Here is a 25,079-nt window from a genome sequence, read left to right on the forward strand (position 1 = left end):
TAAATCTGATTTTGAATACTTTGGTGTATCTTCACCTGGGACGATGAGTCACAGTTAGACTTGTTGCAGTTTGTTTTGCCGCTGGCTCTTTACTTAGCACGAAACTGTGTCAACTACAACATCTGTCAGCAGCTACGGCAACGTCATCCAGTTTAAGTGGGGAAACGCACCACCATGAAAAGTTACATGTCATAGTAGCCTACATTTTTATCCAAACACGATGACCCCCCTCACAGTTGTACCCGTTGCATCAGTCTGCGCACAGGAAATCGTGTTCAGTGCAACTTTGCAGATTCAGCAGTGTAGGTTGCCTAGCATCATTAGCAGAACATTTGCACTTTACCCAACACAGAGAAAACCACAACCTGAAAGAGGAAGCATGAAACCAAGCTGTTAGTTTAACCTTTGCAGTCTTTGTGCACATCCGAGCCGTTTGTTATCAAGTGACTTCATAGTTCTGCTGGTTTTTCTCGTGATATTAATCAGGATTGCAAGAAAGAAGTCCCTTTTTACAAGAGTTTATCGATGGGCATGCAGACAGTTCCTCTTTCAGCTTCTTTGTTTCAATGCCCGGATGGATGACAAATTACAGGAAAAATCGCAAAAATTCCAGGCTGCATTTTACTGGATCCTCTAAGAGAAGGGGAGCTCTGAATCAATAGAAAGTTGTTCTCATATGAATTGATATCATTATTACTATTATGATATTATTACCCCCACCCCCCTTTTCCAGGAAAACAGTCATAAGGAGTCCCTGAATTGTCTGATAAAGCTTGGTTCTATCTTTTCACCTATAATTCCGCTGATGTTTTTTTTTTCCATATTTGCTTCAGTTTCCAGTTTTTTGATAGTTTTTGTAACATAAACATTTCTGGTTTCTGTCAAATGGGTCCAGTCATTGGGGCCACAAGAATTCCGATTCGGTTTTTGGGGTAATTTAAATGTTTGATCAGTCTTTGTGTTGTATTTTCTCATTCCTGTTTAAAAAAGGTGTTTGTAATCAGCTGACAATACAGAATAAAGGTGTTATATTTCTATGGTAAGTGCGGCATCCCTGTGACACGAATGAGTGTGTATGGTGAAAAGGTGTGACAGATCCAATCTAACCGCAGTTGCCTCTTTTCACTATTTTTACCTTTTGCTTTAAGTGCTTCCACAAAATAAGGAGTATCTGCACTGACTAACAAACCAACTTTGATATGCATGTTACTGTAGAGTAGAGAGGTGTTATTGTTCCTGTAATAAATTGTACGATTCATCTGGTTTCGGTCAGTGAAGCTGTTTGCTTTACAGGCACTCAAGTTTTTCATCTGATAAATTAGCCACACATTTCTTGTAACTTCCTGGCGTCATCATTTTCTTTCGTTGATTTACATATATATTCAATTTTACTATATTTTGAAAAGAAGCATGCAGCTACCCATCATATACCTTTTTTTAAATCTAAAAAATCCTTTTTTGTGCATTATACCATTGTCTATGTGGAGAGATATGAGCTAAAACATCATTTCTGTTAGTCTAGCAGAAAGTCAGAGTGGAGCACTGAGTCCATTCTTGGGAAACCCAGTTATGTCGACTCTTGAGGAAAGTGACAGAATACGCCCATCCCTTAATAACACAATCTGCTTCTGTTTTTGTTTTTTTTAAAGAGCTTGCTCTTAAAACTACTGAGAACACAGTGTACTGAGGAAGTGGAAACCCTAAACTGAGAGGAGGGGCAGGCTTGACCCTGTCTATAGATGTAGATTGATGATTACTGCTTCCTCAGAAAGTGTTAGGTGAAACCTGCCTTATTTAGACCGCTGACATTTAGTGTCTGCTGTTTAAGTCCCAAGACAATGGAGTTCTTAAGATGCTCAAAACAATGGCGAGCATCATCTTCATCATCATCATTATCATCATCAACATGTAGATTTCAAATGAAAAAATTCCAGCCCAGGAAGAAAACATCTGAAGCAAAAAGAGTCAAAGTGAACGTGTTTATTTTCAGAAAGCACAAATTTGGTCTGAATCAAAAGCGTGCCAGGGAGAAACATTTGCTGTGCAAAAAGACGATTACTGGCACAAATTGGGGCTTTTTGTTCTGGGTGGATGAATCCAAAATTGTAGTTACTGACCTTCCTGAAGACCACTTTGACGTGTATCTACCATCAGGAAAAGCCCCTGTAAAACAAACTATATATACTGTGATCTAACTAAACGGGAGTGTAAGGAGTTAATGGATGTTACAGCATCCTACAGAGCTGTAAAGCATGATCTGAAGGTGCTGCACGGCTGTAAGCAGTTTTAGGGTTGGCACAAACATTTGGTTTCTGTGGTCAAAGAACTGCTGAGGCAGTACAGAAGCATCTCACCAGATAAGGCTGTTTAGGCAAGGAAACGGAAAAACAACCTGCAAGTAAACAGTCTGACAACTGTCTGCGATATAAAAACACAAAAGCTGAACAATTATTCCCACTGCAGTACTAATGAGAAAGAAGAAACAAGCAAACATAAAAAACATTATTAGCCCCCCCAAATAACCCAGGTTAGTACAGCAGAGGACTAAAAGCGTGTCTTAAATGCATTCCAGATGTCAACAGCTGAACTACTTCTTGTTGTACACAAGTCTGGAGAATGCAGCGATAAAGCAGCAGCTCTGACAAGCTCTGGGGGAAAGTTTCACACTAACTACTCGGAAAATGCTTTCCCTGCAATGCTGAAATGATTAAAAGTGAAGTCTTCCTTTCACTCTATAACTCAACCGCTCACGTGGATTGACTCATGCCAGACTTCAGATACTGATCTGTGGGCTTAACTGATAAATGACTCGACTTTACTTCAGCTTGGCGCTCATGACTTGAAAAACTTGAAAAAGCTGTTGTTGTTGTTGTTGTTGCATTTGTGTTGCATCCATTTTTAATGTATTGACAAGTTATGTGTTCTTAACCCTGATTGGGTGAGTTCAAGTTATGATCTCTCTCCTCCCCCCTTCCTCTTAGCATGTGTGTGTGTCGGGGGAGGGGGCGTCAAACTAAAATACACTTGTGGAGACCTCTAGTGTAAAAAGGTTCAGTGGCAGGTCTGCAGGTTTGCTGGCAGATTTTTATCAATGTGGAAGCATCACAGCCATGAAAGAAGTCCAAAGATTTGATGCCATCTATTAAAGACATCAAAATGAAAGTCAAATTCCAAAAACAGTGGACTTAGGGAGACTTTGTGATGTGTCATGTGTTTTCCCCTTATCGTCATGTTCTCACAGTACAGTTACAAAAAAAGGACAAAGGGTCAAGTGAGAAAGATGGTAAACAGATATGTGAGAGTTGGGGCTGTGATGTCAGTACTTGTTCCTACTGGTTGCCACGCAGCGTGAAATACCAGTACGATATAACATATGATATAAAACTCATATTTTCACATTCGCCTGTTTTTGCTCTCACCACTTTAAATGTGGAAACTGGGCCAGCGAGTTTCATGTGAACTGCCTGGCCTGTAGCAGAGAGCGTGACTCAACTGCCCAATTCTCACTACATGGGAACCACCTCTGCTAAACACACAAAACTCTAGTGAACCTACAGAGGGAATTTACCCTCTGTAAGTTCAACAGTGTTTCAGCAGTGCATTGCACATTTAACCTTTTAATAACACACAGTTCTGTTATCTCCTTCAAACCCCTTTCAACACTACGTGCTGTTTCTGTTGTTCTTCTCCAGGCTGCAGTACTTTCTGTTTCGAGCTTGGCCAATCAAATTTGCCGGTGGTTCTTTAATAACGTCTGTAAGTTGATGCTCTGCAGGTTGTTTTGCACACGATGTGTTCCGCTATCGGCACTTTCTTGAAACCAAGATCTCCGATGCCATCTAGTGGTCTCTTGTCTCCTGATTGTGGTTAGATAGTAGGAGTGTTCTTGTTTACAGGCTTGCAACTCGCGTCCCGTCCCGTTAGTGTGTGGGCCACAATCACGTCATTATTCTCCTCATCAGTGTGAACTTTCTAAGTATTTGATATCTCTTTCTCTGACTCACGTTTGCTTTTGGTTTTAAACTACAGCCAGACAGGACTCTCCCCATATGAGTGAATGCTGAATTCAGTGGGTGGAAAATGCCCAGAAGCAACAGTGGGTGAGAAGGCGCAAAACTGGGAAATATCGGGCTGTCAAGAAATGCGCATAATCGCATATTAGGTATTTGTGTCGAGTTAAACGTGTGGGCTTAAAGTAAAGCAGTACCCGAATAATTAAAATGAATAAACAACACAGTATTTGGTCACAGGTCAAATCAAGTTTGTAGAACAGAAAAAAAAAAACTGCGCTGGCGTGCATCACCTTCACACTTCACAGCTCATGCGTGAGATTTTGATCACAAGATTTTGTGTAAAGATTGTAAAGATACCCCTTCTGTGGTTTCATGCAAAAAATAAAAACAAAACCTGTTGCTAAGAAAGACGAAATAGATTTCACACTCGATAAGTGCACAGGCACCTTTCAGGCACTGGGTGAAAGCGCCGCTTTCAGAACAGAGACACAGGTGCGTCAGGTGAAGTAAATAACCTCGAATGGGGCTTAGATGACAAATACTCCAGGCTGATAACGCTCATGCGTAGATACCAGGGTTTAAAATGCTGCAAAAATGTTCTCTAGCAGACCTCAGTGAGTAACTATTGTAGCGGACGTGGGTTGAGTGGGAGGTAAAATCGTGCGTTCTTTGTGCAGTGATGCAACACACACTGCTTGCACTGATTCAAAAACAGCAGCGGCATCTGCTCCGGACTGATAAGATCAGCAACAGTCCCCTTCCTGATACCTTCTCATAGTTTATCTCTCGAACTGATCTTCATCACAGTAATGACATTCGTTCACTATTACTGTACACGTATATTCCTCCTGATTTTAATATTCTCACTTTGCTTTTCATTGTTTCCCCGCAGTGCTTCCAAATGTCACTCTTCATATGAAAATAAAAAGTAAAGAAAAACGTGTCAAAGGTGTTACGCTATCGCAAACAACAATCCCCTCTAATGCAAGGCTTAACATGGCTGCTGTGTTAGTTGGGTTTCTTGTGTTTAATAATTTTAATGAATGACTGATTGCAGCCATGTGAATTAAGGGTTTTCCCCTGCTTTCTAATCATGCCGGGAATACAGATTTATCTCACCCTCCAGCCCTCAAAAGCTTATGGGAAATCATGAATGAATAATAATAACAGACATTCTCATGGGGGTGGAGATGAATGAATATATGCGCACAAAAGTTTCAGTAACGCTGACTGTGCCTTGTACGTTTAATGGCAAAATAACAGAGGACAAAATAAGTTATTTACAACACGTAGTAACATGTAAACACAATCTTCTGTACAAAGAAATATACATGCAAAAGTAAAAATAAGTCATACTAAGACATTCAAGATGACATTTCTGCAGTCTTGTTTTAGGTGTATTTAAAATATGACAGTTGTGAGGTTTACATCCCGGGTGTGGGCGAACTGCCCGACCCTTCTCTGTACATCTTTACATCGTGAGCAGGCGGGTTTCCCAAGAAACCGTTTCTCTTCGATCGTAACCTGACAAAGCGATGATCAGGATAGTTTCAGGGAAACCCTTATCCACATTAATAAATAAAAATGACACAAAATGAAAGACGGAGACTTTACAGACCAGAGAGACAAGTCAATAAACTCAACATGTTATCGACAGCAACTGACAACCTTCAAATAAAACGAGAAGCGACGCGAGTTTTTCATTTTTACCAACCTCTCGAACTTAATTCACTGGACTGGCACTTTAAAGAAGTTTTTAAGCAACTTTTTAACCTAAAGACGTCATCGTATTTAAATGAAAACAACTGGCAGACCTTTTTCACGGGAGATACCTGTTAATGCTAATCAGAAAAAACTGTGGTTCAGGGGTTGTTATTATCTGCCAGAAGGTATGATTCTTTCATCAGTGCAGTCCATGGTGACTTTTTCACCCCAGACCTATTGCTTGGTGAAGATATAAACCAATACGGTCTAGCAACATACACTAGTATCTACCTACAAGAGCCAAACAAACTCACACGGCAAATAACTTTGTGCACGGCTTGAAAAAAAACAAAAAAGAAAAGAAATAATAATAAAAAAAGATAAGTCAATATAATTTTTTTCAGCAATAAACCACCAAACAATCTTCTTATTACAATAAGAATAAATAAAACCACAAGGAACCTTTGTAAACGCTCATATGCCTCTGCTCAGTGTGGTCTGTTATAACTCAACATGACAAGTCATTAAATAAGCAAACAAACATATTAGCAGGAGAACAAAGCAGAGCCAACTTTGGTATTGTTACAAAAAACAAAAGCGAAACAAGGACGACATAAAAGCATAAGTGCCTATATTTCATAGATACACATTTTTATACATTATTTTGGAAAAACTCTCCTTTTGTTGCAGGGTTGTTGTTGTTGTTTTTTTGTTTGTTTTTTTTGCAGGATATTAATACTGAACTTAATACATAAGAGTTAACACAATACATACATCTATTGCAGTACCAGGTACGTACATGCCTTTTTAAGAATACGGCTACAACACAAGTTTTCATAAATAGTTGCATAAATGTTAAAGCTGCGACATTGCACGTGGGAACCTAGTAGCGGTTTGATCCGTCCGTCCGCAGGGACTCACTAAAACTCAGCAGATGGAATCGTTTTTGTTCGTCGAGAGATAAATCCGTCAAAATGAGAACGAAAAGCGGGAAAAACGTTATTTACATATAAGGCGGATGCAGGTAAAAATCTGAGAAGCTCTATCGGGATATTCTTTTTTGCTGAGTTGTTTTAATGCTTTGTTCAAGTTAGTTTCTCTTAGTGTCACAAACAGAAGTGATTTAACCTTTGAAACTGAAGCGGGGGAGAGTTAAGAAAAGCAAACTATTGCACTGAATGTAAGTTTCTGCAAAACGTGGTTTTGGTAGTTACATCTTGTTCCAGAATAAGAGGACCCTGCTGATGGGTGCCACTTCACCACGCAAATCTCACTTCCCTTTTTTTTTTCTTTTCGTTTTTTACTTTTTCTACTCGCCAACTACCCTTTGTTTTCCAAAAGGTTATGAATAAAGACAGTTCTCCGTCTCCTCGCTGTACATTTTGTTTCATTTACAAAAAGTAATCTCTCGTTACAAAAAACATTTTCTTGTGTTCAACCGAAAGCAGCCTGAAATATTCCTATTGTACAGTATTCTTCTTTTTTTTTTTCTTTGTTTAACACTGTCCGAAACGCAAGACTCGCTCACGCTGGCTTGTTGAGAAAGCTTGGTTTTCTCCCTGCTGAGTCAAGGTTTTGAAATCTCAAATGGATTCCAAGAGTTCGCTTGTTGTGCAGGCATAGTGACGGTATGCCAGGTTTAAGGAGGGGAAGGGCTTGGGGGTTCGAAGGGTTTAATCGGCAGAGGTTAGTCAGTCGGCAGCAGCAGCAGCAGCAGCAGGACTTTTGTGGCTTTGTGAGGGAAAAGGGGATTGTAGCAGGCGTGTCGCTGGTGGTGCTCTCAGTAGGCTTCTAACAAGGATCAAGTGAATGAAGAGCAGTAGTGGAAGTAATTCCTTCTGGTCGTGTTTACCTGGTGACCTACTGTCAGGTCTGGCTGAGCAGGCGGCTGTGAAGGAAGGCCTTAATGGTGCCTATGGGCCGGACATCATTCTGGTGTTTCCGTCTCTCGATGAAAGAAATGAGCCTGGATGTGTCCAGATGTGTGCCGCAATGATTCCGAGATGGTGACAGTGCTGGTGGCTGTGTGGGATTTAAGGTTGAGTCACTGCTTGATAAACCTCGAGGCTGGAGCCAGGGCTCCTCCAGGCAGGACGCAGCAGGGGGCCGTCGCTCTGGCTCGCCCCGGAGCAGCAGGCAGATGAAGTCTCTGGCAGCTGGGCTCACACCCTGGAAGTAATCCTGAGGGAAGCTAAAGTCCAGGCGACAGATGTTCAGACACGTCTCCTCAAGGCTCTCGTCCAGGAATGGAGAGGCGCCGCTCAGAACCACATAGGTCACCACCCCTGTAAATCAACCAGTTGGTCAATCAACAGGTTATTTAGCCAAATTAAATTAACTCATTCAGCTCACTTTTAAATCCCCTTTGATAATTAATATAGCTTTATATTAAACAATCATGCACAAAAGCAGCTTCTGCAGCTGCTAAAATATTATAGCACCAAGACTACAACAATAACAATCCTCTGTTAGATAATTTGCCTGCTTGTTGAGGCTTTCACTGCATTATTGTAGGGTCTTTACCTTACAACACAAAAAAGCCTATAAATGCCATATAAACAAAACTGAACTGAATCATTCATTTTACACTGCACTCCCTTACGCTGTACTAATATATACATTTTTCTGATGAAACTCATCATCTACATACATAGCAGTAAAATATCACTTGAATTTAAATCACTGAACTTTGCATCCCCAGAGAGGCTGACTGACTGCACTGCAGAGGAAACACTTGTGTTAACGCACCTGGCTTAGAGATTGAGATGATAGTATCGCATGGGAGTATTTCTGTCTATTTTTGTGTCTTAGTCAAATATCAATAAGCAGCCTTTTGCACATACTGACAAATAAGAACAAAGGAATGTGTATTTAATACTATTACAGTGGGTTTCTGCTGCTGTGATTGTGTATTCGAGTACATAAAGGGTTCTCTAATGCAAAAATCAGCAAGATACAATTTCTCTACAGACCTAAGCTCCAGAGGTCAGACGTCAGTGAGACGGGCTGACCCAGGATCAGTTCAGGAGCAGAGAACTCTGGGCTTCCCAGAAGAGGATGGATGTAAGAGGAGGGGGGGTTCAGTTGAACAGCATCACCAAAGTCTGTCAGCTTGATCACTGGCTGGGAGGACGCATGTTCCACCACAATGTTTTCAGGCTGTAGGAGCAGGATAGGAGGATATAGGACACAATCATCAGACCTAGAGAAGCACAACAGCAGTGCAACAGCTTCCCCAAAAAAAGATTTAGATTGTAATGCTTTGTTTGTTGAACTGTTTACTTTGAGGTCAAGATGTGCTATCCTCCAGCTGTGCAGGTAATGGAGAGCTTCAAGAATATCTCTGAGGTATAAAGCAACTTTCTCCTCCGTCAGGTTGCCCCAGCTCACGATGTAGTCCAGGAATCGCCCCTGGTCTGCCCTGATAACACAAACACAACATGCATTTTATTTATTTATTTTTTTTAGAGACAAATCTAAGTATGTTTTTCAAACAGATCAGATGTCACAGTCGTTTTACTTACATCTCTAGTACCAGTACGTAGCTGCTGGCTGTCTCATACGTGTCTAGCAGCTTGACCAGATTGGGATGGTCTAGATTCTGGAGGAGTCTGATCTCCTGCAGGACCTGTTCTCGACGCAACAGCTTCTTGTTAACATGCTTTGCTGCAACTGTGCGTTTACTCCCTCTCTGGTCGCATCGCTTAGTCACTGAGAACCGACCCCTGCAAGGCAAAAATTAGTAGTTAGGAATAAGACATTTCATTTGTGACTCACTTTTTAAAAATATCCTACATCAAATTTATAAACTATAACGCCCAATCATGACTGGTGGACTTGGATGTATAATGTCAATCTACTTCTTTGTTGATTATCTATATCAGCTTGTCCAATGTACAACCTCATTTCCAAAAAAGCTTGTGACACTTTCTGAAAATGTCGTTTCTCATTGCTTAGTAAAGTTTGAACTTGTATTTGTGAATGCAGTCACAAATTGTGTTAAATGATTTGAATATTGCTGCATTCTCTAACCAGCTACTGAGGAATAAGCAACTCATTCCTCATTTAAATACCTTCACTTGTATCATCTGTCGCTACTGCTATTACTACTACTACTATATATATGAGTGCTGCTCCTAATTTATTAGCTTTGATGTGGTCGAGAAGCACTGCGTGACAGGAAAACACACCTTCCTAGTTCAGTAATCTCTGTGTACTGGGACTCAAAGCCGTTTTTCCAGAGGAGTTCGCTGCCATCGTCAGGGGTTCCTGAGACAACACAGTGAATTCACAATGATTCAAGTATCAAATGTAAAAATTATAAAATCAATGTTTTAAATGTTTCAAACACCTGCGTGGCATAATATCAAGAGACATACACAATGACAGGACTCTGACCTGACACTCTAAGACTGGCAGAAGAGGTGACAGCGCCTGCTATGTTTGTAGCAACACAGGTATACACGCCGCTGTCCTCTACAGACGCGTCCGTGATGCACAGGGACGCCTCTCCGGTCTCACTGCAGAAATGGAGAATAAAAGGAAACAAAGCATTAAGTGAAATTCACAAACTGATACTGTAATTTGCACAGAGTTATTATGACTTCATATTCTTTTTTAACAACATGAATGTGTTAACTGAGTTTGTTAGCAGCACATCTGCACCTTTACGTCACAGGCTAATGTAAGATTTGGATTTTTCTAGCTAAAAATCAATAAAAGAAATTCAAGTGAGCCCCCCCACACCTGTAGGTCATGCTGTATTGTCCGTTGTTGCTCAGAGAGTTGCTGTCAGGGCCACGCCAAGTGATGGTTGGTCGGGGGCGACCGCAAACTTTACACCTCAGAGTAACTGCATCGCCACTCTCACATGTTGCATCACTAACTGGAATGAGGAACTCTGGGGGACCTAAAAACAACAACAACAAAAACCCAGTGAAGCTTATTGTTTATCTTTTTGAATTTTTATTCCAAATGCAAGGAAAGATTTGCTCCTTGGCTGAAGCAACAACGTGCACGTACCTTCATAGATAAAGTTGGGATTCAGAAGCTGAAACGACAATTTGAAGACATAATTAGATTTCTTGCACAAATTGCAGTGGATGTCGGTGGGGTGGCGTTTAACGTGACACTTTTCTACCTTGACAGAGACTTTGTTGGCCAGGCTGTCCTGAGACTTTCGGTAGCCGTTCTCAATTTTCCTGCCCTCCTTGTCTCTTTTCTCAGACTTCCGGCGAATGCGCAGTGCTGTGTGCCACGATAATGACTTTCTAAACAAACGCAAGAACAAAAATCGAGAAGTTTCAGGTTTCACGTTTGCATAATCGTAATCACTATGACTGTCGTGTTTTCTGTGGCAACCTAAAAAGGAAGGAAGGCTGCTTATGCTTACTTTATGGTGCCTTCGGAGAGCTCGGGTGTGACTGAGGATGAAGTGTGTCCTAACACGTAGCCAGGGATCCAGCCCTCAGCCGCAGGGCAGTGCTCATTGGCTGCCCGGTACACCAGGAACATGTTCTGCTGGTTGCTTGCTAGCATTTGGACCACCTCACCCTGCACCACACTGATCTCATCCTCCTTCACTGCCACATAATCCTGAGTCACCAGCATGGTGGACACGCTGCTGCTGCTACTACTGCTTTCACTCTGTCAGGAGGAGAACACATTAAATCATGAGTTACTGCACACATTAACACACATGAAAATACATAAATGCACATATGTCTAAAAGGGAAATGTTACTTCACACCAATCAAATGGATAGTTTGATTGCAGGGAACATGTATAAAAATGAAATTGAGAATATGTTGAACGCATGCAGTGCAAAATGCTTTTTTTTTTCTTCTTTTTTTGAAAAAGCACTTGTTTGTATTTAGAGCAACGGGCTGACAAGTTAGACTGAGAAGTTACAAAAGCACAGAGCTTATGATCCCCCCGGGCAGGGATGATGAAATGAGGAACTTTATGTTTTCAAAGACAAAGACGAGTTTTCAAGAAGAGGTGCTGAAGACACTTTGAAACAAACAGGGCAGGTTGTGCAAACAAGCTTTTAGCCTTTGTGAGGTGAGAAACCATCTCACCAGATAAAAAGCCATTTCAAAAAGAAATTCTGTTGGTACTGTCAAACAAACAAGGCAGGTTGCGGAAAACAAAACGCTGTTTGTGCAATCATAAGGTTAATCTCTGTGAAGTGAGAAACCATCTTACCAGAAAAGAAACGGCTTTTTTGAAATGTGCTAATGTTTTCAAAAACCAAAGAAAAAAAAAACGTCCCATAGCTTTTGAAAGGAGATTGGAAGTTATCACCTAACGGAAAAAAGAGATAACATGTTTTTGAAATGGCACTTGTTAATGTTTAGTAGCTACAGTTGGAAAGCAAATGCGTACTGAAGCTCAGAGAGAGTCTTGAAAAGCAGATACAAGTTTCTCTGTGACTCAGATCCACACTGTTAGTAGTTTCCGGAAAGGCAAAAAATCTCCCTCACACACACTGTCGGTGAAGTTAGTGCACTCAGATAGGTGTTATTCTTCAGTCATTCAAGTGTTTCAGCAGCAGTAGTAGTTGTTGAATTTAAAAGCCATTCTCAGAGCCAGCGGCAGGTTGACTGACTGGCAGACAGGCAGCCACTAAGGGTGAGGTTAGTGACTAGTAAGTACTCTAGGCCTCGCTGAAGCCTGGGCCTCGACTTGGCATCTTACCCCGTTGCTCTGGGTGGAGTGTATGGAGTGCTCGCTGGTGGAGGAGCAGGTGCTCATGCGATCTATGTCCTTACTGTGGCTGGAGTGGCGGTGATGAGAGGGAGTCCCGTAACTTCCTCTGCCCAGAGAGTCGCCTCCACTGCCACCATTGTCACTGGGGTAGGAGAAGGAACCTGGCCTGCTGGCAGGAGAGGGAGGCAGAGCGGGGACTATGGCCCAGAAAGCGTTGCCTTTATGAGCTGGGCTGGTGGGGACGAACGCTTCCTTTCCTCCTCCTCCTCCGGGAGTTTGAGGTAATATCAGAGGTGAAACTGTCCCAACTCGAGGGCTTTTGAGATGAAAATTCAGAGGAGCTACTGGCATCTGTGGTCTGCTGGCCATTTGATGCTTCGGCATTTCCTCTGAGCCTCCGAGAACCTGTCTGACACTGCTGTCCATACTACCTGATGGCCTGTTACTGTTATTACTGTTACTTCCATGAGGACTATCCAGCATCCTCATCTTAGGGACCTCTGAGGCTAACAGCTCTCCATTAGCTGTGTTGCCTGAACGGGGGTTAGAGGAGAGGGACTGAAGCGGCTGTGGGTGGCAGAGTGACCACATACCTGCTGATCTGTCGGGACCCTCGGGGCCCGGGGGGTGATGGTGGTGAACAGGCTGGGGGAGGCGTGAGGACGGCTGGGGGATGCGAGATGGTCGGGAGCGCGGGCCGCACAGGGAGGAGGCGCTACCCCCTGATCCTCCAGAGCTGCCTTCGCCGCCACCTCCTCCCCCCATATTGCAGGTACTGTTGGAGCTGCTGCCTCCTGGTAGACCTGCAGTACTGCTGCTGCTAGGTGGACCGCTTGGCCCACCACCTCCCACATGGTTCCTCTGATACTCTATAGGTGACGTCAAAGCTGTGGGAGCAGACAAGAGTTTTTTTTTTTAACAACTTAATAGCCCTCTTAAACTAAAAGGACCAAGAGTGTCAAAATGTTTTATGTAAAAATGTAATTTTGTGTGTTACAGTATTCACAACAATTTCTTACCATTGAGGAAATTTCTCTGATTCTCCAGGATCTGGCTGACCTGATGGATCCAGACTTGACTGACTCCAGGACTTGGTGAATGGAAAGTGTACCTCTCCAGGTTGCCACTAGATGACCTGGAGGTCAGTGTGAACTTGCAGGGGTCATCAGCATTTTCTTCTAGACCCAACCAGCTCACCTGAAGTTATGTGGCAGGCAAGGGTAAAGAGACAAAGATAAGAAAAAATATATAGATATGAAATAAAATAGAGCAGGTTTAGCTTCATGATCAATAGGGACAATCCAAAGTAAGTCCACAGTTGGTCTCAAAGCTATTTAAGTGAGCTGTATTCACCTTAATGCTGTTCTTGAAGAGGTAGCCAGGAGTAGAGAAGCCCTTCTTTTTGTCCAGGGGTTCACTGAAGATAACTATCTGCTCAAACAGAAACACTCTCCTCTCTTTCATCCTGGATAGGAGCCCTCCGTCCTGGTCTGAAACCATGAAAGTGTCTTGGAGAAGCAATCTGCCCTGAGCCACAATTTTACCCTGAGAAACAAACAGGCAATCCAAAGAAAGTTCTAGATGGTGAAGGAGTTTTCTTAAATAGTTTTATTTTGGATAAGTTATTAGAAAAAATGAAAACACACAAAATCCGACAACAAACTAGAGCTGCAAAAACAAGCGCACACTGACACCTAGTGGCAGTTGCCTGAAGCAAGACAAAAAATGTGAAGCATTTACTTTTGGAAACATTCACACACTATCAGAGGTACCAAAGGGAGACTTACATCAAAGCCTTGAAGGCGCCCAACATTCATCATGTCATTGCAGCGTTTTGGGACCACGCACATCACTTCTACAGCTTTCTGTGGAAGAACACGAGAGAAAAAAAAAGTTAAAAACTACTTATCTAGTTATGATACTTTCACAGCATTCATTGGAAAACACAACAGATTATTATTGCTTCATTAGTTTTGTGCTGAATCCTGGGCTTTTTCTCGATTGTACCTCCAGCTCTGTGGCATCCACTCCAGCCTTCTTAGAAATTTTAAGAAGATCCTGTGAAGAAGTTAACAGAGGTAAGGAGAGAAATTCAGACTGCGTTGATCATAATTTATGTTGTACAGAAAAAGATTTACCTTCAGTAGCAGTTGGTACTTCATTATGCGCTGGACAGGTTTGATGAGTAAGTCAGTGAGTTGCAGTCTGTGTCCCAGTCGCTGCTTCAGGTCCTGAAGAAAAATAAAAATCTATCATGTCCGGGACCTGACTCATGACACGGACAATACAATACAGATAGCATGCTGTGGCTATGAGGTGCAAAATGATTAAACAATCTTACCTCAAAGTACGTATCAATATACTCCGACACGATGTGCTCAGACTTAGGCTTGTTTTGGCAGTACACAATATACATGTGCAGTCTCCGTTCCTGTATTTGCAACAAAAACAGAAAAGAATATTACAGATAAGAACATGTAATACCCTCTTTAACAAAATCATGCTGCAAAACTAGTGCATTTCTTACTTGTTTGACAAATAACGGTCCCAGCCGGTCAGGATCCTCCAAACACTTTTCAAGTTCTCCCAGGAAAAAACTGTGAATGGATACAGACATGTGATTTAACCTGCCAAGAAACAGCATGTTGACATTTTCTTTGTATAATGCTGCATATGCCCTGAAGCAGGGGCAGGTACTACAGCTGAAGGATTCTGCCAGCGTACTCTTTGTGCCAGTCATAGATCTGATGGATGTTTCCAAAAACAATCTTGTCTTTTCCTTTCATGTCATCTGGAACTCCTTCCTCTTTCATTCTGCTCATGTAGCCCTGAAAGAAAGAGCCACCCAAAGTGTAAGAAGCACAAGCAAACGCTGACCAACAACTATGTCCGAAAATTTATTTATCCAGATTGTCTTCTTTTCTTACCTCCACCACTGATCCCAGGTCTCTGACATAGTCTCTCTCAGTCTCCACCAGCTCCAGAAGTACATAACTGAGAGAAAGAACACACAGAAATTGTCACGTAAGACGAATGCAACGCTCAGCTGTGGATGAATATCAGAAATGCTCCATATAAGCACACGAATGAGGACAAACATCATTTACTGTCTGGGTTCAAGCAGCTTTTATTTATAAAAACACCAACAGGACTTATAACTCACTGTCTTCTCTTGAGGAAGCCAGATTTGCGCTCGTCCACCTCGTCGATGGGTGAGGAGGAGGAGAGGAGGGAGTTGTCGGAGGGATTGAGAGAGGGAGAGCTGCTGTCACCTTGCTCCACCAACAGAGAACTGGGACGGTCTTCCAGTGACTGAATTAAAGAATTAAGAAATTAAGAGGCAGAAAAATATGTTCCACTTACTTATCTTTATCGAAATGAAGCATAATATACGTGGAGGCCAGTCTGCATGAGTATACTGGGGATATTCGCCAGCGTGCAGTGCCCATTTGTTGGAACAGAGGACAGCTGGGATAGTTAGTCACAGTTTTGACAGATGACTTGCTGGCAATGATGCCATTCTCTGTCACTAACACCAGAAAGAAAGCGTGCGCTTGTATCTACATCTATTAAAATTGTTCTGTGTGCAAGTGGGCCTCATTTGCAAGTATTTGTGAGTGTTTATGAAATCCATCTCACCATCTTGCTCTTCACCAGTTCTTCGATGGCACTGACCAGTTCAGCCGCACTGGGTGTCTCTGAGCTACTGGGACGGCCAGACAGCCGAGATGCAGACTGAAAGAGAGAGAAGAAATGGAAGGAATAAAGAAAACTAACGGTTAATCTTCAAGACACTGTGAATGGAGAACTTTTAGGTGTTGCATGCATACAGGAGTCATACATTCTTAGAGACTTGAGCTCACCATTGTCGTGATTTGGACCTCGATATTCCACATGTCCAAATAAAGACTTGGTTTGTGTGATCTCCCTAATAAAAGGGTTAATTGGGAGCCAACTTGGAGCCAATCACAGACTATATTCTTGGGAAAACAGGGGTTATGAGGTGGGTATAGGTCAGGGGGAAACTGTGATTGGAGTGCTCTTCAAGCACACGCGCCATAATTGGTCGAAAAAATACTCCATTGGACGGAAAGTTTGCCTCTGCTACAGAGCTTAGTCGGAGGCACAAAGGGCAGGGCGAGATTTAAACGATCCACAATGCACAACCATTTAATGTCACAGACATTTTGCTACTGCAAAGACATGTAAATGGATTCACTTCAGCAAAAAAAGAAGAAGAAAAAAGAAGAAAAAACATGCAGAGGGAATTTAATTAGACAGAAAGGAAAGAAAGGAAAAATCTAGATAGGATCATTTAGAGGGTTTCACATGGACAGATAGGGAAACTGGGACAGAAGAGAAGCAGAACAGAAATCAACATAATGCTGAAGGAGGGAACATGCAACCATTAAGAAAATAGGAGAAAACAGGCAGAGTTATTAGTGCCAAAATAAAGTTAAGCTGTTATTTTAAGCTGTGAGTGGAGGAGCAAGTTAAAAATCTTGCTGCCTATGAGTCATGTGGATTAATAACAGAACAAATACAAACAGAAATAAACAAAGAAAAAGCTCAAATATTTGTCCACTTTATGCTGTTCAATCTATCTTACTGTCTCTCTTGCTGATGCACATGATGAGCTGTTGTGTGTACATCATATATTTATGACTGCGTCTCGATTGCTCTGCATGTCCCCACCTTGTCATCCTGAGAGTCGGGCTGAAGCAGGCTGTGTTGCTGAATGGCCATTGGGGGAGGCAGCGGGACAGCGTCCGCCCCCTCTTCTCCTTCCTCCTCACCGCAGCTCTGCATGCCCGATGAGGAAGACTTGGACAGGGTGCCGCTGCTCAGCCCCTCATTGCGCATACGCTGGAGAGAAATAAAGAACAAGTGGTAGTTCAGAGTCAGACATGGTCACAGTTATTCAGCATTACGGTGCGTCGTCTTACTTCTTCCAGGGTCTCATCTTGTGGAGTGGCGGCGCTGTCGTCAGAGTCCTTCTGCGAGCCGGGCATCGCGTCCATGTTCTTCCTCGTGCCATCGCGGTTCTTCTTATGCTTGTGGGCGAGCTTTTTGACGTGGCCGTCGGCTTTACCGGAGCTGAGCCGCCGAACCGGACTCGTCAGCCACTTCCTTAGTGTGTTTCCAGGACGTTTGGGACCTGGGGAGCTGTGAGGACCCAGCGTTTGGCTGGAGCCGGGCTGCAGGGCGTCATTGCTGGATACGGACAAGGTGTCTGAATGGACAGAGGAAAGAGAACGAAGCACATCCAGTGTTACTCAAACGAAACGCAAAGAACATGCAACCATTAAAGAAAAAAACAAACTTTTTTCAGTTTTACACTGACTGGCAGATCTTTCAAATCAGGGACTAACAATGGACAGCTAATCCATGTGATTAATGCTATCTGATTGTGCTGTTGTGAAGGTTTGTTTACATCACACATGCTTTTACACTGGCACAAACTCGTCCTGGAATATGCAAGTATGACCCAAATCAAATCTGTCGAATTTATTGCTCATTGCAAAAATCATACATATTCATGTTAAGATGTTAAGTGTCACCAACTCATCTATTTCTGCATTAAACAAAACTCTATGCATATGTAACATAGCCTAGAGGCAGAGAGAAGAAAAAAATAAAGTCAATATATGTTAAAGATAACTGTGGATGTGTTTGTTTGTGCTCTGTGCAGGAGGCAGGATGGCCTCCTCCCCCTCTCACAGTGATGACGGTTCCTCGGGGAATCTGTAGGAGGAAAGCTCTTTTTCTTCGACTAGAAATGGAGCGGTGAGAAAATAACGCAGTATAAAGGGATGCTTGAGGCTTTGTCTGAGTACTTCAAACATACAGCCATCTGTCTGTCTCACCTGTCTCTGCTCATTTACTCTTACTTATCTCCCTCTAAGCTTAATTTGTTTGCCCTTGTATCATCCTTTATCATTCACTGCACTACCATCCTCCTCTTTAGCTTCCTTTGCTCTCGCTGAAAATGCTGATGGGAGACTCACAAGTCTGACAACTAAACAAGCTTCTGACAATCTCTGAGCAATCTCAGGATGAGGGTGGATATCCTCAAGCAGTTCAACCGAGGGTAACAACCTGATTTAAAAGTTTTTCTCGATCTGCTCATTTCATGAGAGAAAGAAAAACAAAAACCACAAGCAGTGGATACCACAGAATACATTATGTTAATTAATTGAAATTAATTACACTGCTGCACAGTTTGTCAGCCACGGTGGACATGTACTGTTGGACACACTTTCATCCCAAGATTGTTTTATACTATGTTTTTTTTTCTCTATTTGGCCAAATTATTATCAATCACCATGTCAGCTACAATTTTTATGCACGACGGAGAGCTGTAGTTATAGAAAAATTATGAAAGCATCCCCAGTGCATGCAAACATCGTATAATAATAACATAAAATTAGGGATTTTAAACGATACTGTTTTTTTAATCTTAGAAATAATCTAAATGGACAAAAGTACTGGGGCCACAACACATCACACCTACAGGAGCTGTTCAGCCATGCCAAGAAGCTCCCGGTGCAATTTCTCTGCTGATGTTAATGCCAGAGGAGGCTTCAAACTTAGTTATTGAGTCAGCAATAAGTGACTGATAGAGGCTTTTACACACTATGCGCCTCAGCACTTAATGACCGCGATCTGACACTTTGTGGTTAAGCTGCTGTGGCTTCTAAATGTTTCCGCTTTACAAGCTGATCTAGGACAAAAGAGTGACTTCTTGTCGCATCCTCTTTCTGTACCACAATTCACTGAGCTCTTTAGAATGACCCATTTGTTCACATATGTGCGGTAAAGGGACAGAAAAGACCTGAATTCAAAGATTACGAGAGTGTGGGACCCAAAACTTGTTTCCATTTTCAAAGTCTGACCTTTCAGAACAATAGGGGTGGGGGAAAAAATCGATACTGTGTAGTATCGTGATATTTTGTTTGCTAATAATGTATCGATACAGGGACAGCAGAAATCGATATTTTGTTACAAACAATTTTTTCTCTGAAGTCAACATGCTCTGGAGTCAGAGCATGTTGACTTCAGAGCATGTTGACTTCAGAGCATGTTGATCCTTTTTCTGAGCAAGAACCCTGACATTCCTTCACTGTCCAAATGTGTTTAACTTTTTTTTTTGGCAGCAATAAACATGACAGTTTACTTATTTTAATTTAAGACATGTTTAATTTTAATTAAGTTTAAAACTTTTTTATTTAATGTAAAATTATAGTTTTTTTAAATTTACTTTCAAATTCTTCAGTTGCTGAATGGGCTGCATGGTTTTCATAAATTGCATAGTTCAGAATAGCTATAATTGTACCAGATGGTTGCATTCAGTTAAGTTGGACTAGACTGTAATACAAACCGTTCAAGTTTGTCAACAATAAAACTGACTGAAATGAGAGAAAGACTGAGTGTGAGACTTTGATATTAGATAAAATGAATATTGATAAACTTTACCTTTATGTGCAGAATTTAAATATCGCAAAATATTTTAAAAAATCGCAATAATATCGTATCGTGTGTTAAGTATTCTGATAATATCGTATCGCGAGTTGTATGCTGATTCCCACCTCTACAGAACAATGCCTCATTTCTTCATGCTTTTATCACTGCCAATTTAGACTAATAAACAGCACTTATTCTTTTTTTTGTTGAATTTAGAAAACAAGCAAACAAACGAACAAACAAAATGAACTACAGTGACACTGCACTGGCTCTCTGTACCTTATAGAACCCGTTTGTTTCGTTCCCCTCTACATGAGAGACTTCATTTCCTTTTATGTTTCAGCCAGATCACTGCTGGTCCATCACTGCTTTTCAGCAGATTTCTTTAGATTAGAGAGATTAGATAGAACTTTATTAATCCCTCGGGTGGGTTCCTCTGGGAAATTCGATTTCCAAAAAAGCACAGCACCGACAGAAGTTACAGAGTTACAGAATATTATATTATATTATATATATATATATATATATATATATATATATATATATATATATACACACACACATATATATATATATATAAATACAGAGACAATATAAATAAAATATACGAAGGGGATAAATAGAATAAATAGGAATAAAAAATAAAAATACAAGTGAATTGCACATTTCAAGTATTGAGTCTATTGCACCGTTGACTATTTACATAAGTATTGCACAAAAGGTATTGCACAGTGAGGTGAAGAGGCACTACAGCTTAGTTGTTCCCCCCTCCTTTGTCCTCCTGTTTCCCCTCCCTCTCCCCTCCAGAGAGGAGTTAAACAGTCTGATGGCGTGTGGGACAAAGGAGTTTTTAAGTCTGTTAGTTCTTGTCTTTGGGAGAAGCAACCTGTCACTGAACAGACTCTTCTGGTTGTTAATGGCCGTGTGCAGAGGATGCCTGGTGTAACCCATGGTTATTTTATTGCCAATTGTATTCTGTTTTTATTCTAATTTGAAGTGTTACTGTTTTGTTAAATGCTGAGTTTTCCCCATGTACCGTGAATGCACCATAGCGCGTGCGTGGTGACTTTCTTTCACTGCATCCGCCTGCACGGAGCTAGATGCGCAAAGCTGTGTGGATATTCAGTCCTGTAACGTGTTGCGCTACGGAATTAATGTTTTCTATGAAGAATATCCTGGTGAGTCTCACAGTTGCAGTTTCAGTTGTGATTCATAGTCCAGTTTCTGAGCATAAAACCAGTCAGGATACTATGCTTGTCGGAAATGTGATGTTTGTCTTAGAACCTGCTAACGATTGTTTAGCTGTGTTAGCCTGTGGAGAGTATGCTAGCGTACCCACATGTGCTCCCTGGGCTAATGCGCTTACATGTGAAGTTTTAGCTAACACACCACGGAGACACTTTTCATGCTTCATGATTTGCAGTGAAATGTATTTTTGTTGTTGATAAATTGTTATTGGCCAATAAGAACTGTATAGATGTGTGATGTGTGAGGAACAAAAGGGATAACACTAGAGAAACACATGTTTTATTTTACAAGTGAGTGATTGCACTGCACGTTGTGTGCAGGCTGGTTTTTTTTTATGTAGTAGAAATCTGCTGCAAGGACCGAGCGGTGCCATCTAAGGACTGGATGCCACTGGAGGTGCCTAGAAAGGACGTTCTCAATCTGAAGGCCACCTGTTTCCTTGGAGGGTGGTAGGATACAACGATTTGCAATTTTTTTTGGATTAACGTTTTTTTCTGAGATCTCAGGACACTTTATGTTGTTACTTTTTCTTTTTTTTGGGTCAGATCTGATTCCACTTAACATCAAAAAGCAAACCAGTGACTAAAGACAATTAACACTTACTAAGAACACTGAATACTAAGTGCACTGAACTGAAAAGGACAGCCTACCTAATATATTTATGGACACTTTAAGTGATATGTTGTACATTGTTGACATTTACATGTTTGAAATGGTCTAAATGTTTTGTTCATGTCTATGTTTTGGAGCATTTAAATGTTGAATACACTCAAATCACTTTTCTCCCTTTAAGTTGTTGTCAGTGTCTCATTCTGAGTGGAGGGATATTCCTTCTTTAAGTTGAGTTACCACTGCCAGTCTCCTTACGATCCTAACTGAACCCAACAAGAGTAGATTCTCAAATATTGTTTTTTTCCTTGACTTTGTATGACAGATTACTGTGGATTTGACTGATTTTGGACTACTCAGTTAAAAAGGGTGACAACTAGTGGCGAGCCAGCCAGGAGATTGGCATAGTGGTTTTACCTCCAACTCATATGACACACTGAGTGATACTTTTATTTTCGAAAATGGCACTTGACCTTTGTGAACGCTTTAGAGTTGATAGCCAGAAAACCCTGCTTATTACAGGTATTGAAAGACATCGTAGTGAACATGATATAACTAATGTTTTTGAAGTCAATGGTAAGATCTCTAACATTGTCAGGGTCCCTGATGAGCCACATCAGCCCGAAGGCAGAACACTTATAGTGTATGAGTCTGAACAGGCTATCTTAAAGATAGACCCTTCCACCTTAGGGGAAGTTGTCAGCCCTGTAGACCCTACAGTGAAATGGGTTTCCAAAACCATCAGAGATATCACCCAAGAAGAAATGGGCAAGGAAGTGGCCCGTAGATACCTGAAGGAACTTGAGTTTATGGGGGGCAGTGGGAGGGCAGGCTTCCTCAGTATTTTCCAAGGCGAGTTGCAGGCCAGCCCTACCCCCCAGACTGAGACACAGTCACCCGTTGACCATAACGTTAATACGACAGCTGACATCATTCCCAATACTGATTCAAGTGAACCCGTAGAACCCACAAGTGCTTTCAGCCCACATACTGACACTTTTGCTGGTCCAGTACATGTAGACGAGAGCATCTACAACCCTTCGCATATTCAGAAAGTAGTGGTTGAACATGTTATTCGTAATGAGCCAAGTCACGCACCCCTTGCTCATGCTAAGATACGTACCTTCTCAGGCCGACTTCCACGGCCCAACGGTGAAGTCGACTATGAGACATGGCGTACCCAAGTCGATCTTCTACTCAGTGACCCTTTTCTGACTGATGCCCTCAAAGTGAGGAAGATACTTGAGAGCTTACTTAGCCCTGCATCTGAAATTGTAAAGCCTCTGGGGGTCACTGCGACACCAAGCACTTATGTCACTCAGCTTGATTCAGCCTTTGGAGTTGTTGAGGACGGTGAAGAGCTTTACACTGCCTTTCTTGGCTCGAATCAAAACAGCGGAGAAAACCCATCTGCCTTCTTGAACCGTCTTCACAGCCTTCTCACACGAGTCATTTCTAGAGGGGGAGCCCCTCCTACAAATGTAAATGAACTGCTTCTTAAGCAATTCATTAGAGGTTGCTGGGACCAAAGCTTGATAGTAAGTCTCCAGCTTGAAGCAAAAAAGAGCTTTCCACCCTCATTTTCGGAGCTTCTCCTCATGTTAAGGACTGAGGAAGAGCGTCGTTTCGCCAAGTTGGACCGCATGAAGAAACATTTGGGTGCAACAAAAGCTGCTGCACATGCACACTCAGTTTTTAGTATGCCCACCTTTGGCCAAGCGCCACTTGCGACTCCTACTCCAACCGACAGTGAAGCTGTGAAACTCAAACAAAAAGTCAATGAGCTCGCAAAGCAAGTTGAACAGTTAACTTTAACTCAAAGGCCAAGGAGCACCACCCCAAGTACTGAACCTCTTGTAAGCACTAAATCCAAATCTGTGAACCCAAAACCAAATGAAACTGCCAAGCTTGAAAGTCAAATAGCCGAGTTGACCAAACAAGTCCAAATGCTTGTCCAAAGCCAAAGACATTCAACCAAACCTGAGAAATATGAGCCCAAAAATTCTCTAGCTGTCAACACCAGAAACTCACAGACATTTGCTAAAGTCCCTGGCACACCTAGGGCATGGTTTTGCTTTAAGTGTGGGGAAGACAATCATATCGCAGTAAGCTGCACAAATGACGCTAATCCTACACTTGTCCGAGAAAAGCATGCAGAGTTGAGAAAGAAACAGGCTGATTTTGCTGCACGACAGGCCACAGCCCCGTTTGCTTTAAACTAGTGGCAGCTCCTGTCGTGGGACACCCAGGAGCTGAAACCCTTGATTTCCCCAGTCCCGAGACATTAGCTTGTGGTCCTGAAGTGCAAATCACAGAACCCATTCATCCCATAGGCAGCCTAGATCCTAACTTCCTCTTCCCTCAAGGCCTCATAGGCCCACGCTGTGCAGCCTCAGTACTTGTTGACGGGGTACCCTGTGAATCCATAATGGACTCAGGCTCACAGGTTACGACCATTTCTGAGTCTTTTCACAAGATGCACCTTTCCCACCTTCCCATCCAGCCAATACATGCTCTTCTTGAAATTGAAGGAGCAGGAGGGCAAAACGTGCCATACTTGGGATATGTTCAGACTTGCATTACATTTCCCGAAAATATTGCAGGCAAAGAACAACAATTAGCTGTTTTGGCCCTTGTTGTCCCTGAGTGTCACTTTAACAGTAGAATTCCGCTGTTGATAGGGACAAATGTGCTTTTACGGGTTTATGGACAGTTAGTACATCAAGATGGTCCCAAGTTCATTCGTAAGCTACACTCTAAGCAGTTTGCAACGATCCTTCAACATGTTGCCCAAGTACAAAGAAATGATACTCATTCCTGCCCTGTCATGTTGCATAGCAAAGGGGCAGTGACAATCCCTGCAAGACACAAACAATGCCTAATGGGAAATGTGAGGTTAAGAAAGAACAACCGGAACACAAGTTTTGTCCTTGAGCCGCATGAGCAATACAAGTTACCAGGTGGATTGCTTCTTGAATCGGCTTTAGTAGACATTCCTTTTAATTCCAGCAGTAAAGTGCCTGTCATTGTACACAATGTTAGTGAACATGCTGTTACGTTGCAGTCAAATAGCATTGTCGCTCAAGCTTGTGCAGCTCAACACGTTTCCCCACTAGCATCGAGTCAAACTCGGAATCCTCCAAGTCAAAATGAACCAGACAGTGACAACCTCACATTCAACCTTGATGATTCTCCCATCCCAGAGCAATGGAAAGAGCGAATTCTGGGAAAACTGAGATCCATCCCTGAAGTTTTTGCTCTCGATGACATGTCCCATGGCCACACCACAGCTGTGAAGCACCAAATCAAATTGAACAATGAAACGCCTTT

General features: G+C 42.1%; 1 protein-coding gene across 4 annotated transcripts in view; it reads right to left on the minus strand.

The window, feature by feature from the left end:
• Positions 1-5,149: 5,149 nt before the first annotated feature.
• Positions 5,150-25,079, minus strand: part of triob (trio Rho guanine nucleotide exchange factor b) — a 127,238-nt gene continuing 107,308 nt past the window's right edge. For 2 of the 4 annotated variants that reach the window (XM_085366269.1, XM_085366270.1), the window contains 23 exons: positions 17,375-17,661; positions 17,124-17,294; positions 16,068-16,163; positions 15,592-15,740; positions 15,356-15,422; positions 15,153-15,256; positions 14,956-15,025; positions 14,770-14,859; positions 14,567-14,659; positions 14,436-14,486; positions 14,216-14,293; positions 13,782-13,973; positions 13,448-13,625; positions 12,417-13,315; positions 11,110-11,363; positions 10,740-10,987; positions 10,464-10,626; positions 10,116-10,237; positions 9,908-9,986; positions 9,242-9,442; positions 9,000-9,138; positions 8,690-8,876; positions 5,151-8,002 (listed from right to left, as the gene is read on the minus strand). In XM_085366269.1, the coding sequence (XP_085222395.1) occupies positions 7,584-8,002; positions 8,690-8,876; positions 9,000-9,138; positions 9,242-9,442; positions 9,908-9,986; positions 10,116-10,237; positions 10,464-10,626; positions 10,740-10,987; positions 11,110-11,363; positions 12,417-13,315; positions 13,448-13,625; positions 13,782-13,973; positions 14,216-14,293; positions 14,436-14,486; positions 14,567-14,659; positions 14,770-14,859; positions 14,956-15,025; positions 15,153-15,256; positions 15,356-15,422; positions 15,592-15,740; positions 16,068-16,163; positions 17,124-17,294; positions 17,375-17,661 (4,337 nt within the window). In that variant the 3' untranslated portion in view covers positions 5,151-7,583. Of the gene's footprint in view, positions 8,003-8,689; positions 8,877-8,999; positions 9,139-9,241; positions 9,443-9,907; positions 9,987-10,115; positions 10,238-10,463; positions 10,627-10,739; positions 10,988-11,109; positions 11,364-12,416; positions 13,316-13,447; positions 13,626-13,781; positions 13,974-14,215; positions 14,294-14,435; positions 14,487-14,566; positions 14,660-14,769; positions 14,860-14,955; positions 15,026-15,152; positions 15,257-15,355; positions 15,423-15,591; positions 15,741-16,067; positions 16,164-17,123; positions 17,295-17,374; positions 17,662-25,079 lie in introns of all 4 variants that reach the window. The other 2 variants (XM_085366271.1, XM_085366268.1) reach the window with 2 other exon arrangements.

This window comes from Diplotaxodon limnothrissa, linkage group LG11, assembly GCF_057381915.1.
Source record: "Diplotaxodon limnothrissa isolate DT_005_m linkage group LG11, D_limnothrissa_male_GT1.1, whole genome shotgun sequence".
Classification (NCBI taxonomy): Eukaryota; Metazoa; Chordata; class Actinopteri; order Cichliformes; family Cichlidae; genus Diplotaxodon; species Diplotaxodon limnothrissa.